The sequence below is a fragment of the Mustela nivalis genome (genome assembly GCF_964662115.1).
Source record: "Mustela nivalis genome assembly, chromosome: 13".
In the NCBI taxonomy this organism is placed as follows: Eukaryota; Metazoa; Chordata; class Mammalia; order Carnivora; family Mustelidae; genus Mustela; species Mustela nivalis.
Window position 1 is genome coordinate 7291692 of NC_139032.1, and position 14708 is coordinate 7306399.

The 14708-nt window shown below is 43.8% G+C and overlaps 1 protein-coding gene across 5 annotated transcripts in view; it reads left to right on the forward strand.

The window, feature by feature from the left end:
• Window positions 1-255: 255 nt before the first annotated feature.
• LOC309845912 (histone-arginine methyltransferase CARM1-like) overlaps window positions 256-14708 on the forward strand; it is a 262210-nt gene continuing 247757 nt past the window's right edge. For 3 of the 5 annotated variants that reach the window (XM_082694419.1, XM_082694420.1, XM_082694421.1), the window contains exon 1: window positions 256-693. In XM_082694419.1, coding sequence (XP_082550545.1) covers window positions 534-693 — 160 coding nt within the window. In that variant the 5' untranslated portion in view covers window positions 256-533. Of the gene's footprint in view, window positions 694-1217; window positions 1308-14708 lie in introns of those variants that run through there. The other 2 variants (XM_082694423.1, XM_082694422.1) reach the window with 2 other exon arrangements.

Sequence of the window (14708 nt, forward strand, 5' to 3'; positions counted from 1 at the left end):
CAGGAGGGTCTCAGCGCTCCCCCACCGCCTGGCTGCTGCTGCTGCTGTGGGGACCCTGTCAGTGAAGAAGCACTCTACGCTTGGCATGGTTGCTCCCACGTGGCCATGAGCACCCCAAAACCACCTGGACTGGGCGAGAGCCCACCCAGCAGAGAGCCTGGGCCAAGGCCATTTCCAAGCCAACGCCCACGCCCACAGAGCAGTCCCAGTGAACAGCAGGTGTCACCCTTCTGCTTCCAAACCCCCAGTGCCTCCAGGTGCCTCGTGAGCTCCCCAAACTTGCGCGTGGGAGCAGCGGCCCGCTGGGGTGGCCCCGAGCACCTGTGCGGCGCCTGCGGGGGATGAGGGGGGCGTGGGGGGACGGGTGGCAGTGCGGGGACGCGGGGCTGCAGGTGCCCGCGGGAGCCCTGGGCGGACCGAGGTGGACGCTCGGACTTGCGCGGAGGTGAGGAAGGTGGCTGGCGCTTCCAAGTCCCTCCCCCTTCCCCCCGGCAGTTTCTGGGGGCGAGCAGCGCGGAGGAGGCGCTCGCACCATGGCCCGGGGCCCCGCGCGCCTGCAGTTCCGCGTGCAACTGCGCTTCGTGACGGAGGAGCAGCTTTTCGGGGCCGGGCCGCTCTCGGCCCCGACCCCGAAGTCTCTGAGACTGGAAGTGCACCCGGCGGGGGAGGAGGCGGACGCGACGGTGATTGACGGTGAAGTACTGAGTCCCGCTCGAAAGTTGGGTCCGGGGGAGCGCGAGCGCGTGCGCCCGGCGCGCGTGTGCGGGGGCGCGGCCGCGTGTCCAGGATGTGTGCGGGGCGCGCGTGTGCGGCCGGCGCGTGGAAGTGTGGGTTGCGCCGTCCCTGTCGCCCCGGGAGGTGTGCACCCCGGGCCTCGCCGCCGCCCCCCACTCCCGCTGGCCCAAATCGCGTCTGTCTTGCGCTCCAAGAACTTGGGAGCCGCGGGCAGCCGGGCCCTGAGAACTTGTCCTGGCTAGAACTTAGAGGTGTCAGAAGCCAGGTCTGCAGAAGACAGACGCGCGATGATCTCGCCCGGCACCCACTCAGGAGCAGGGCAGGACAGGGAGCCCCGTCTCCTTACTTCCAAGCCTGCTGGGCTCCTGTTCCCTCCCCGGCCGCTGGCCACCCTCCCGCCACGCCTGCAGCTTTCTGTGGGCCAAGTCCTGATGCGCCGGAAGGGCCGTGCGGCTTGTTCACCAGTCGGAGTGGCTGTCGTGGCCAATGTGGTCTCCACTGGACATTACATTTTAGTTCAAAAAAGAGACCTTTTACAATGACCTGTGACCCCTGGCTTCCTGGAACTGTGGGTATGTTGAGGGAATGCTTTTAATTTGTACAGTATCCTAGACCTTTTTGAGAATCCAAGGAAACCTATAGAACTGCCCGCAGAAAATGGGCATTCCGCAGCATCAGACTTTACATATAAATAAGACGGGATAACAGCTCCTCTTGGCAGCTTATATTAAATACCCCGTTCTAGTATGTGGAGGGAACAGAGCCCCAGACAGCTGTAAGCCTCCAAAGACTCCTGGAGTTTCTTTTTCTGGCCCTAACTTCTTAAGATTTTGAGAATTATTTAAAGTACTCTGTGTTGGTTCCAGTGGGAATTTCAAATAACACAACTACTGACCTGCTCCTCTGTGAGAAGGAGAATATAAGTTCGCTGCTGTGTCTCCAAGGCCTTAGGACAGACAGACAGACACAGTAGATGCTCAATACCTGCTTACTGTGGGATGATAGAAAGCCTTTGCATGTGTCTTCTCACTTCCCTCTGGGCTGGGATGGGGAAGTCTGGGTCTTTAAAAAAGATATATTAAATATTGTTTGCCTAGTGTCTTAGCTGGAGTTTTGGCAAGGGATCAAAAGCCTTACTCAGCAACTACTAGATTTCTCTTTCGGTTGCGGGGGGGGTGGGGGGGTGGCTTCTAGTATTTCTCCTGGGAATTTTAAAACTCAAGGTGCCAGAAAAGTGTTCAGTTTGTCAACGATGATCATCTGATTTAATGGGTAGCCAGGCACGTGGAGAAACAAAGGCACAGATTTGAGCTTGACACATTATTTGGTGTCCTGTGAATTTCCTTCCCACAGATAATGTGTTGAGAAGAAATCCCTGAGGTTCAGGGTGATTGAAGTCGTAGACTCTCCCACAAGTTACCGATGCCTGGCCTGTGTGGTTGTAATTATCTTACAGAGAGGAATATGCTTTCCCTTAATGCAGTCAGTCACTAGAGTCTAGAGGTAACCTCTGTGGGATGGGTTAGACCAGAGTAATGGAAATGGGAAAATTAAAGCGAGGGCAGGCAGTCATTGTCACGCAGTTTTGACAATTCCTTGGGAAAGAATCACTAACCAGAAAGAGGAGAGCTCACTCTCTTAATAGCTTAAATCCTGAAACGCAGTTGTTAAAGCCTTGTATGGAGAGTTTTGGGAGAGAAGCTATTCTGGAGTTGTTGTGTTAGTAGCTCATTTTACTGTGGGACCAGCTAGACCGCTGTATGATGGGCAGGCCGAGCGAGTTTAAAAACAGATTCTCATGAACTCTTAGTAGAACGATTTGGGTGTGTTCAAATATAGGAGCCACATTTCGAATGGTTAGGATTTCTCCTGGGATAAAGTCTTTTGGATGGGTCCAGAGTCCTTAAGAATGGTTCTAAGCAAGGTATCTTTAGAAAATGGTACAGTTTCTTAGCTCACGTATGGTATTAGTTACTAAACAAGTAGGATCTGGAGTGACTGCGGCGGGATTCAAGTCCCGGTGCTACCTTTTATGGGCTGCGCTGAGTTTGGCAAATTATTCAGCCTCTATAAGACTTCGGTTTCTTTCTCTGTAAAATAAGGATGGCAGTACACATGTTATGCCATTAAATAAAATAATGCATACATCATGCTTGTGTAATGCCTGGCCTATATTAAGGGCTCATATTCTGTCCCCCAAACAACAGTTTTCTCAGGCTGTTCTGAGGAATAGCTGGGCGGTATTTTTGTGAAGATGTTTCAAAGGAAGCTTAATTAAGCCTGGTAGATGATAACGGGGAGAAATAAAACAACCTTTTAGATTCCTAATCTCAGTAGCTTGTCATGTAAAAAAGGGAACAGAGCAAGAGAAACAGTTTATTCTCATTTCAAGCCCTCCAAAACTGACAATGATTTTATAAAGGGAACGCACCAGGAGATCTCTGAGAAGACAGTCATTCATTCCTTTTCTTCCTTACATATTTGAGTCCCTATCCTCTCAAGCCTGCCTGATTCATCCTTTTATCTCCAGAGTCTTCCACAATACTCAGTACACGCAAGACATCAATAAAAGTTTCTTGAGTGCATCAGTGATTTAAATCAAGAATTTTTAAATGTTGCAGAAATAAAACTTTAAATACTGAGCACTGAGTGCAGAATCTGAGTTGCCCCCAAATGATTAAGACAACTGATTTGATGTAGTAGAGGGATGTTTTAAAAAACAGTATATTCATAGAGAACTTGAGGTACACTAAGGTCAATAAACCAGGTGCTGAGTGTCACTGGAAAGTTAGCTGCTTATAGTTCCCAGCGGGGCGGGGGGGTGGGGCACACCACGCCATAGTGGCGGACACATGAAGAAGCATTAGGCTTGTTGGGAGTGGGTGGGAGACAGATAGAGTAAGGGAAATTGTGGGTAAGAGACTTCACTGTGGTTTTGTGGGAAGGAATGGGGGAGGCAGCATCAGCAGGCTTAGGTTGACAGGTTTGAATAATTTCAGTGGGGTCTGGAGAACCAGGGCTGTCCCAAGTTGTCCAACACCCGGCCCCAGGTTGATTATGGCAGGTGGATAGTGGCCTGGAGTGTGAGAGCCCAGTCAAGGGGGTCTGGGAGGTATGGGCTCTGGATTGGTTGGCTTGTGTTTGAAAAGTGTGCTTGCAGTGAGTTTGCTATCTCTAGGAATTGGCTAACCGAGGAGGGGCTGTTTCCCCAGGGTCAACAGGACCCCAAATGTCAAAGCATCAGATACAAAAATAAAAGACATGGTTAATACAAGGGAGAACCAGAATTGGTAAAGAGAGAATTGGTAAAGATGGTATATAGGGTGGGGGTGGCTGCCTGCTGGGCTTGGAGGGGCGGCCGCAGGCAGGATGAGCCTCAGGATAAAGTCTGGAGTTCAGGTGATGGGGGAGAAATACTATCTTCACACCTCAAGTGTGGGAAAGAACTGGAAGATGGACAGAAAGCAGAGAGCAGGTGGGAGATGGGTCTGCTGCTTCTCCACTCCTTCCTCCAAGGTCAGTGCCGTGACGGGGGCGGTGGGGGGCCGGTGGCGGTGGAGAAAGGAATTTAAGACCTGAGACTGTGTCACACAAAGGTTAATGGTAGACTGGATCTCCAGGAGAGGGCAGAGAACATTTCTTCCCTTGCTAAGTTTAGAGCTGTCTTTTAATTAATCTGGAAGAGTTAGGGAAATATATAAATAAGCCACACAAATAATCAAGTATAAGAATGCAGAGATTTTTTTTTCTCTGAGGTATTTTAAAAGGGTGCTAGGTTTTTTGTTCCCTCGTGGTTGCTCATCTCATTAGAGGGGGAGAAGAGAGCAGAAGAAAAGTCAGAGCAAGACATCCTCTGTATCACGTGTGTGTATTCATCTCCCTTCATTAAATTCTGGGATAACAGACGCAGTAAGTTGAAGCCTATGATCAGAATCCTGAAGTCAGTCACCTACAAATGATAGAGGCATTCATTTGCTTTTTGTTCAACAAATATTTATTGAACACATGTTCTGCACTAATCACTGGGTGCGCAGCACATGAGCTAGATAAAAGCCCGTCGGTATGGAGCTAATATTTTAATTGGGGGAAGATGCTGGCCAATGACATAGCAAGACAGTTTCACAGTGAGATAAATGATTTGAAGAAAATGAACCCAATGGAAGAAAAAAACAACAACAGAGACAAAGAAAGGGAGGGAGGGAGTCCAATTTAGAGAGTAATCGGGGAAGGTCTCTCTGAGGAAGTAGTATCTGATCTGAGGCAGGAGAGATGGAAGGAGCCAGCTAAGCAGAGAGCCAGAGGAAGAAGACAACAGGCAGAAGGAACGGCAGCTCAAAAGGCCCTGAGGCTGCAAAGAGTTGGAGTGTTTGGGACGGCCAGCGGAGCCGATGCCCACTGAGGGAGACGGGGAGTATTGGGAATTCAAGATAGCGCCCCAGTTCTTCTTAGAGTATAACAAGCCGTCTTTAGGCTCACTGACTGACAACTATTTATGAAGCTTCCAGATTCTCTCGGTAAGGAGCCAGGCAGGGGATGGCTGGGCGATTCTGTTGCTCCTTGTGGCATTGACTGAGGCTAATCCCTGGGACCCAGCTAGTGGCCAGCCTCATCTGGGGGATGCAAGGCGACTTCAATGACCTGGGCTACAATCGGAGCTGGGATGATGGTTAATTTTTTGTGTCAGTTTAGGGGGGCTGTGTATCCATGCATTTGTTCAAATATTATCTGGATGGTTCTATGAGGGTGTTTTTGGATGAAACTCATGTTTAAATGGTGACTTTGGGTGAAGCAGATTGTCCACACCGAATGTGGGTGGGCCTTATCCACTCAGTTGAAAGCCTTAACAGAACAAAGACTGATCTTCCTCAAGCAAGAACGAATTCTGTCAGCAGATGGCCTTTGGACTTGAACAGTAACACTGGCTCTTCCCTGGGTACTCACTCTGCTAGCCTACCCTGCAGATTATAGGTTTGCCAGATATATGGACACCCCCCCACCCCCGCCACGGATACTGTTTCTTTGGAGAACCCTGACTAATAAAATGAAGATGACTCAAAGATTAGGACCCTCAGTGGGGAGCCTACCACGGCCTCTCCACATGGCTTGGCTTCCTCCCACATGACTTCCTCCCACTGTGGACTTCTTCCCCAGAGACTTCATGGGAAAATGTGAAATGGGAAAATGTGAAAAAAAAAAAAAAAAAAAAACTTCTATTAATTTTCCAAAGTAAATTGGCAATTAGAAATAATGTAAAGATATTTGGCAAGCAGCTGTAAAGCAAAGCTACCACTTTTATGTGGCTTACATTCTAGAACCATTTGGAAAGTTTCAGGATTCTTTGTCCATGCTGGACTTCCTGAAAGACTGTATGAGAAAAATATATTTTGTGATTCTAGTAGATTTACTGTGTGTATAGTTGTCATTTGTGGAGTCTGTAATGTCAGCCTCTCTGCTGAGGAATCATTTCTCTGGGCCTTTTTATGTGCTGTTCTTTCTGCTTAAAATGCTTTTCCAAATCCAGATCTCCAATCCGGCCTTTCATATATTTGGTTCCTACTCATCCTGTAGTTCAAAGTTGGAGAGTCCTGTCTGGAGAAGGGGCTTCTCTTCAGGATGAGTACCCACCGTTCCCGTTGTGTCCACTGCCATATTTCTCAGCCCTTTGCTTTCCAGACAATTACCACAGCTTGTAATGAGAAATAAAAGAATTTTATGATTGACTTTGGTTAAGATTGAAGTCGGAATCTCAGGCCACAAATTTGTAAGAATACTTAATGAGAAACTTTTGAGAAACAGGGAAGAGGTTGACCCAAATGCTTCTCAGAGTGTGAGTAGGAAAGTCGAAGTGTATTTTCCAATTAGGCCCCGTAAAGGCATCAAGAATGGTAAGCACTAGCCAGGTCAGGCGGAGGGACTGTCTCGGTCCAAACTCTGCATATTCTGACTCTTGTCATCATGAAATGGAGTTCCCAGCCAGTGGCTTTACTAAGAAGGGCAAAAAGATCTCCAGTCATATTTTGTTTTTAACTATAGAAAGCTTAGGGTGATCTCCTGGGAAATATAAGTCAACTTTGAGGCTATTACGACCGCTGAAAAGCTTGTTTAACATGTTTGTTATGGGAAATTGTATTTACTTACTATATGTGTATTTTAGAAAATTGCATTCTTTAGCATATTTGTTGTAGAAAATTGAGTTTATTCACCATGTTGTGTTGTACACCGCGGCACTGTGATGCCTGCTAACTTTCTTCAGCAACTGTCCCTGTGTCAGGGACAGGAATTCATTTCACTTATTGATTCACGCAGTCCGTGCTTATTGCCTGCCCACCACGAGCCGGACACTGTTCTGGGCACTGGGGAAATGGCAGCGGATTGCTTATCTATCGCCGAGTAACAGGAAACTACAGACTTAGTGGCTTAAAAGCAATACACACTGATTACCTGCTCATTTCTGCGGTCAGGAGTCTGGGCATGGTTTCTGTGGGTCCTCTGCTCAGAGTCTCTCAGAACCTGCCATCAGTGGCCGGGACTGAGATTTCACAGAAGAATTTGACCAGGGTGGGATCATTTGTGTGGTTCTTGGCTGAACTGGGTTCTTGAAGTGCTCTTCACTGAGGGCCTTGGCTTCTCGCTGCCCATCTGCCGGACGCCAGCTCCAGTTCCTTGTATACAGGCCGCCCAACCTGGCAACATGTCCTCAAACCCAGCAAGAGATGGGGGTGGGGGGCTGAGAGCAAGACAAAAGTCTCAGTCACATGTAACCTGATCGTGGAAGTGACATCCTGACCTTTGTCTGAGAATCTGTTGCTTAGTCCCTAGGCCAGTCCATACCTGAGGGAGGATTACCTCATGGCTTGAGTACCAGGAGGCAGAGATCACTGAGCGCCTTCTTGGAGTCTGCCGGCCGTAAGGAGTGAGCAAAAAAGGTCACCACATTCACAGAGCATACATTCTAGAGCCATTTGGAAAGGACCAGGGTCTTGGTGCTGTACTTCTGACAGGCCTGTTTGAGAAAAAGATACTTGGGGTTGCTGAACACCAGGAGAGAATAATTTTTTTTTAAATTAGTTATCAGGTGTAGTCCTGCCCTGGATCTCTCAGGGGGTTTGCGGTTAAACTGCAGAACCAGAACAGGTCTCTGAAAGTATTCAAAATATCTGAGCAGGGCTCTATTCTTGATGGAACAAAAAATCAGCTCCAATGGGCTTCGGGCTTCCTGGGTCTTTGTTGTCCTTTGGAGAGCCAGATGGACAAGACCCCACTTTAGGATTAAGACAAATCCTGTCGTGGTAACTTATGTTTAGTTTTTAGTCAGCATGGCTTCATTTCTTTGTGTGGAGGGCTCAGCTAGCTTTTCTTCTTTGTTGTGAAGAGATGTATGGAAGGTAAATTTGTGGTTTGCGTCAGACACTGAAGCATGTTCAAGTCACTCACAAGGGAGACAGGGCACCGTTGTTTCAGATACTAGGAATTACAGAGACATCTTATACAGTGAAACAAAAAAGTCAGTATGACATTGGGGAAGAAGGAGATAAGGAAGGAAAGAAGGACAGAAGAAAGGGAGGGAAGGAGAAAGGAAGCCAGAGCCGTCACTGTGTTTTTGCATCCTAGGGGATAAACAAGTGGTGCTCTGTATGGTTACCGCGGAGTTCTGGAGCCGCCATGTTTTATGACTTGAAGTCATGATCGAAAACATGTTTCCTAAACCTTGACATTTACACAGTCATAGGTTTAGAATATATGTTTTATAAAACGTGGAGTTAGATTCTGGACAGGCGTGCATGAACAGCTCCACCTTGGAACTTGAGTATCAGAAAATCAAAGATCATGGAAACCCATCAGTCAGAGCAGGAAAGAGGAAAGTGGGTCTGAATCGTGTGCCAGGTTCTTAGCCTAACTGAGAGCAGCTAATGATGGCACAGATCCCAAGGCAAGCATTGCAGGTGAACGTGAGATGCAACGCTTGGAAAACGACTGGGTTCCGGAAGTAGCCTGTGGTATAGACCTGAGATGCACACCCAGCCATTGGGGCTGGAATCCAAGCCCTCGGAGTGCTTCCCTGTGCTTGGAAAACAGAAGGTCTGTAGCATTGCTTTGTGAATTTCCTTTGGATAAAACTTATTTTTTTCCTTACAGGAAGACATTTTTCTGATTTCATATTTTTTCTCCCTCAGAGAAGGAAGTTTTTTTAAAATCCCATTTCTACAAGATGACAAATGCTTCAGGGTGTGAATGCTATTTCCTTAGATTTTTAGGAATATCAGATCAGAAGAGCAGAGAACATGTCAGCAATAGGCAATGAATATTAATTTTCTAATCTGCAGAATAATAATAGCATTAGAAGAGACTGGCTCAGAGACGTGGAATAAACGTGCGGTTCAGCCTGCTCGTACATGAAAGAGCAGCCCGGAGCTCAGCCCCACTGTCCACTTGGGCTCTCTCTCCGGTCTCCTTGGAGAACAGTTAGAACGTGCTTTCTTTACCACCTTAAGTGATTCTTCTCCCTTGACTCACAGGAATGGTTGTGATTTTTCTGCCCCCCTCTTTTTTTCATAGAGCATTTGATTCCCTGAATTCCAGTTGGACTGGGAATACATTATCTGGTGGCAAAGCCATTCACAAATGCTATGGGCCTTGCCTTTCAGCTTCTTGAGATCAGGGCCATGTCCTAATCATTTCTGTGTTTCTGTGGAGATGTGCAGTAGGGCCTGATTCTAGGGGGTATAGTAATGTAGCTTATGGGGGCCAGGGGAGTGTAATTTTTCTTTGGAAAATATGGACCTAGAATCCACATCAGCCTTTTTCTGCCATAATTACAGTGAGCTAAGTTTTCTGTAACTTTTCTAATAACCAACCAAGTTTCTCTTTGCTCTTACTGGTTAATTTTGTCCCTCTTAGAGCAAATCCTTCCTAATCAGAACACGTGCTGAACTTTAAATTAGTAATTCCACAAATGAGGGGGGGCAGTTGTACTGTCTGCAATGTCCACTTCAAAGCTCCATTTAGTGTTTTGGGAATCATCTTCAGGCTTCCCCACTACCCTCCCCCCCCCCCGATTCTTTTTTAAATGTGTTGTTCCGCTGTTAGTTAGCGTAGTTCACATGGGGTCAAACACATTTGCAAAGTGTAGATAACAGCCAGCATTCAGAAGGGCCTGGAACGGCTAACAAGTCAAGTTCCTCAGAAAGCTAGAGAAGACAGTTTTCTCCATGGAGCTTAGAGCTCAGGAAATAGGGACTTCATATCATTTGAAGCAGAACGCCTGCCTTTGTGTAAACTTCTTCCAAAACAGTATATTCTGTCATTGGCAAGTAGCAAGATTATAAAATGTCATAGTCATTTTCATTATTTCTGATAGTTCCTTCATTTATAATTATAATTACCTCTCTTTGTCTGCACCCTTATAAGTCCTAACCAGTAATCAAGAATAAGCAGATTTTCTGTGTAATTCTTACACAGAATTCTTGATAATTTTGCCTCCTAGACACATGGACTATTGTCAGCAGTGGGTGGACTCAGAACCCTACTACTTGTGAAAAGCACATGTGAGCCCTGACCTTTCTCGGTGTGGTCCTCCTGATTGTACCTCTGGAGCTCACCAGCTCTTAAGTTCATAGAATGAAATCTCTATCACAAACACCCAAAACCACAGTATTAACAGAATAAGAGAAAATAGACAACCCAAGGGGACTGAGGTACAAGAGGTAAACGAGACTAGAAAGAATCATAAACTCATGTCCATCTTTTTATGGTAGCCCCAGAGATTAGTTACCAAATATTATCACATTTCCTATGTGGCAAACAACTCTCACCAGGTACTTGCAGACCATGTAACTGCTCCTCAACATTCTGCTTTCCTTTTTGTCTCATATTTTTCACTTTCAGCTAGTTAGCTGCAGTGGTGGGGGTATCTGTTTTTTTTTTTTTTTTTTTTTGGCGTAGACCCTCAAATACTCCTAAGTCTTTTGTGCCATCTTCCTATGTCATTGTAGGCATAATAGTACACACCAATAGTTTACTAGAAAATTAGTAAACCTGCTTTGCAGTATGTATTTCCGCAAAAGTAGAAAACTATGGCTTTCGTAGCTGTCATTAGAAGTATTTTATATGGTGCACAGTATTTTTTTTAAAAGATTTTATTTATTTACTTGATAGACAGAGATAACAGGCAGGCAGAGAGAGAGAGAGAGAGAGAGAGGAGGAAGCAGGCTCCCTGGTGAGCAGAGAGCCCAACATGGGGCTCAATCCCAGGACCCTGGGACCATAACCCGAGCTGAAGGCAGAGGCTTTAACTCACTGAGCCACCCAGGCACCCCTATGGTGGACAGTATCAGGAAATACAAATTTCCTGGCTAGTGGAGCTAATGGTTGTGATGTAAATCCTAATCTCCCAGTATACCTTCTTCCAAAACAGAAATAACAAGAAGGAGGACTAAAACTCATGCTGTCAGCATCACAAGAAGATAAAATACTGTCCAAACTTCAAAATGCCTGTGATTATAAAAATAAACATAGAATCCTGGTGATTTCTCTCTCACTGTCCTGCTGTAAGCCCTTGGGAATTACAAGGCAGTCCCTGATCACTTTCGTAGACTTGAGATGGAAGAACTAGCAGCACATCTGTTATTGATCTAAAGTCATCACTGTGAAGTCCACCACAAGAGTGAAAATTTATGAGGCACAAAGAAGTGATCTTGTAGATCAGGAGCCTGACAACAAGGAACAAACTTAACATTGCAAATAAAAGAGGAAGTTTTGGAAAGGTGACATTTCAGGAGAAGAGAAGGAGTTTAAAATGGAGATGTACCTCTTGAAAACCGTAGGTAAAGGTGGGGTAAAGGAAAGCACATTTGCCTTGTAAGGCAAAAGAAAAAAGCAGAGAACAAACATCCCACTCATCCCACTCAAAAGGCTGACCTGTAAATCTACCACATGTCAATATCAATAGAAAAATGCATTCTTGAACAAGGCATCTCTTAAAACACTCCAAACCATCCCTACCCAGAAATGCAGAGGCATAACCAGCCTTCATTTATATATACATACCATGAAAATACAGCAGTAAATGAGAATTAAATTAATTCAGTGTGTAACAATTCCACCCACTAAATGAAAGAGAATAAGATATTCTCAAATAAACATTTGGGATTTGAAAAAAACAAACCATTTCAAGACAGAAATTTAAAATCCAAGAACATAAATGGACACCAGATAAAAAAGACCAAAATAAGGATTGATTAAATTCAGGAAAAGCATTGAATAGTTTAAATTATAAAAGAAATAAGGACCCATTTAAAAATTCCCTAAGAAATAAGAGATCCAAATGAAAACTTAGTAAGAGCATTGAAGAAAATTACGAATATAGCAAGAGAATAAAAACAAGATTAAAAAAGAAAAAAGACAAAGAAAGTGTTTGAAATGAAATGTAGGTAAAGATGATCCAATTAGGTATAATTGGAGTCCCTGAAAGAAAGATATAAAAAATAATGGGACAGAATTAATATTTAAAATTTTAACTTAAAAAAAAAAAGCACCTTATTTCTAGTAAATAAAAAGTTAGAATCTAAATATTGAAAGGGCTTACTAGGTATCAGGTACTATTGGCCCATAACAACTAACTCTGAGACCTAACTGAGTAACATTAACTTTTATAAAGATGTCTTCTAAAATCTTCAGAGTTACATGGTGAAAAGATAAAATGCCTTACAAAGGCAAAAGTGTGAGGCTGGCTTAAGCTGTTTAAAGACGTGTTTGTTGTTCAAAAACAACATACAAATGGCATCACCAGTAGAACAGCATCATTATTTGTGTGTTTTTAAAGATTAATTAATTAATTAATTAATTTTTTAGTATTTTTAAATTAAATTTATTTATTTTCAGAAAAACAGTATTCATTATTTTTTCACCACACCCAGTGATCCATGCAATCCTTGCCCTCTGTAATACCCACCACGTGGTTCCCTGACCTCCCACCCCTTCAAACCCCTCAGATTGTTTTTCAGAGTCCATAGTCTCTCATGATTCACCTCCCCTTCCATTTTATCCCAACTCCCTTCTCCTCTCTAACACCCCTTGTCCTCCATGCTGTTTGTTATGCTCCACAAATAAGTGAAACCATATGATAATTGACTCTCTCTGCTTGACTTATTTCACTCAGCATAATCTCTTCCAGTCCCGTCCATGTTGCTACAAAAGTTGGGTATTCATCCTTTTTGATGGAGGCATAATACTCCATAATGTATATGGACCACATCTTCCTTATTAATTTATATGAGACAAAGAGAGACAGTGTGAGTGAGTAGGGGGAGGGCAGAGGGAGAGAATGTCAAGCAGACTCTGTGCTGAGCTCAGAGCCTGATGCTGAGCCTCCAGCTCACCATCCCCAAATCATGACCTGAGCTGAAATCACAAGTCCGATAGATGTTCAACCGGCTGAGCCACCCAGGTGTCCCACATTTGTGTTTTGTTTTGTTTTGTTTTGTTTTAAGTGCAGGAGCTCAGGAATGTTTATTCAGGAACCTCCCTGAGAATCTATTGGAACCCCGCTAAGATAGAAGTGGATGCGCTTCAGCAGAAGGACTGATGATGAGAATTTGATGTATTTAATTGTACATCTAAAAATGGACATAAGGATAGAAAAATGTGTATGGTGTGTGTTAACGTAGTGATTAAAGAAAGAGTCCCAGCCTTAAACACTTTTATCAATGAAAGGGATGGAATGAAAGTTAGCAAATCAATTTGCAAACTCAAGAAGCTAGAAAATATTAGAAAAATAAAAAAGAACAAGGAGGGAAATAATAAACGTAGATTTAATTAATAAGTTGAAATCATTTTGAAAAAAAGTAGCAAAATATACAAACCACTAACCCAGTAAGAAGGCATAAGTATTCAAAATAAGAAGGCAAGGAGGATATAACCTTAAAACTGAAGAATTTTTTTAAAATTAGAGATTCTTTTGTCAGTATCCATGCAAATAAATTTGAAAACCTGTACAGAGTGGGAAATTTCCTAAATTAATTGACTCCCTTATAAATAGAAGCTTACATATACCTATTTTCATCAAAGAAATAGAGATGGTTATAAGGTAGTTGTTCCATAAGGAAGCACCAAACCCCAGTGGTTTCACAAGGTAATCCCACCCAACCTGCAGAGACCAGATACACCCAGTGCTTCATAACATATTCTAGAGTATTAAAATTATTTTTAAAAGTAAAGCTAGTGACAATATAATTAGAAAATTATTGCCAATATCACTTATGAATATTGATACAAAAGTACTTAATATAACCTTGGCCAACAGAATCCAATATCACAAAAAAGAACTGTTAAACCATGCTTAAATGACATTTAATCCAGGAATGCAAGCCTTGGTTTGCTATTAGGAACTCCAGTAAAGTAATACACTATGTTAACAGATCAAAGGAAGAATAAAAGATCACAGGAATATCTCCAGAGATAGTAAAAAAAAAAATCTTTGGACAAAATCTGATTTAATTAAAAGTATATAACTCACTCTTAAAGATGCATCTTACTTAATGGGAAAACACTAGAGGCACTTCCACTAAGATTAAGTGCAAGGAAATTATGCCTAATGTCTCCGCTACTACTCAGTCTTGTCCTGGAAGTCATAGCCAAAGCAGTTAGAGGATAAGGATTAGAAAAGAAGTAAAACTATTTGGGTTTGCAGGTAATATGATTATGTACTTGGGAAACCCTAGAGAAACAATGGTAAATTTTCCCTCAAAATAAATAGAATTTAGTGAAAGTAGCAAAATAGAAAATTAACATAAAGAAACTGAGATTGCTGGTCTTCAGATACAGAAACAATAACCAAGTCTTAGGCATAATGTTGGAAAACCCTCATTTAAATAGCAACAAAGGATGAGTGCACTTCTGAACCCCCATAACCTATTTCACCCATCCTGCCACGACTTCCCTCCGGTAACTATGTACTGGAATTAAAATTAAAAACT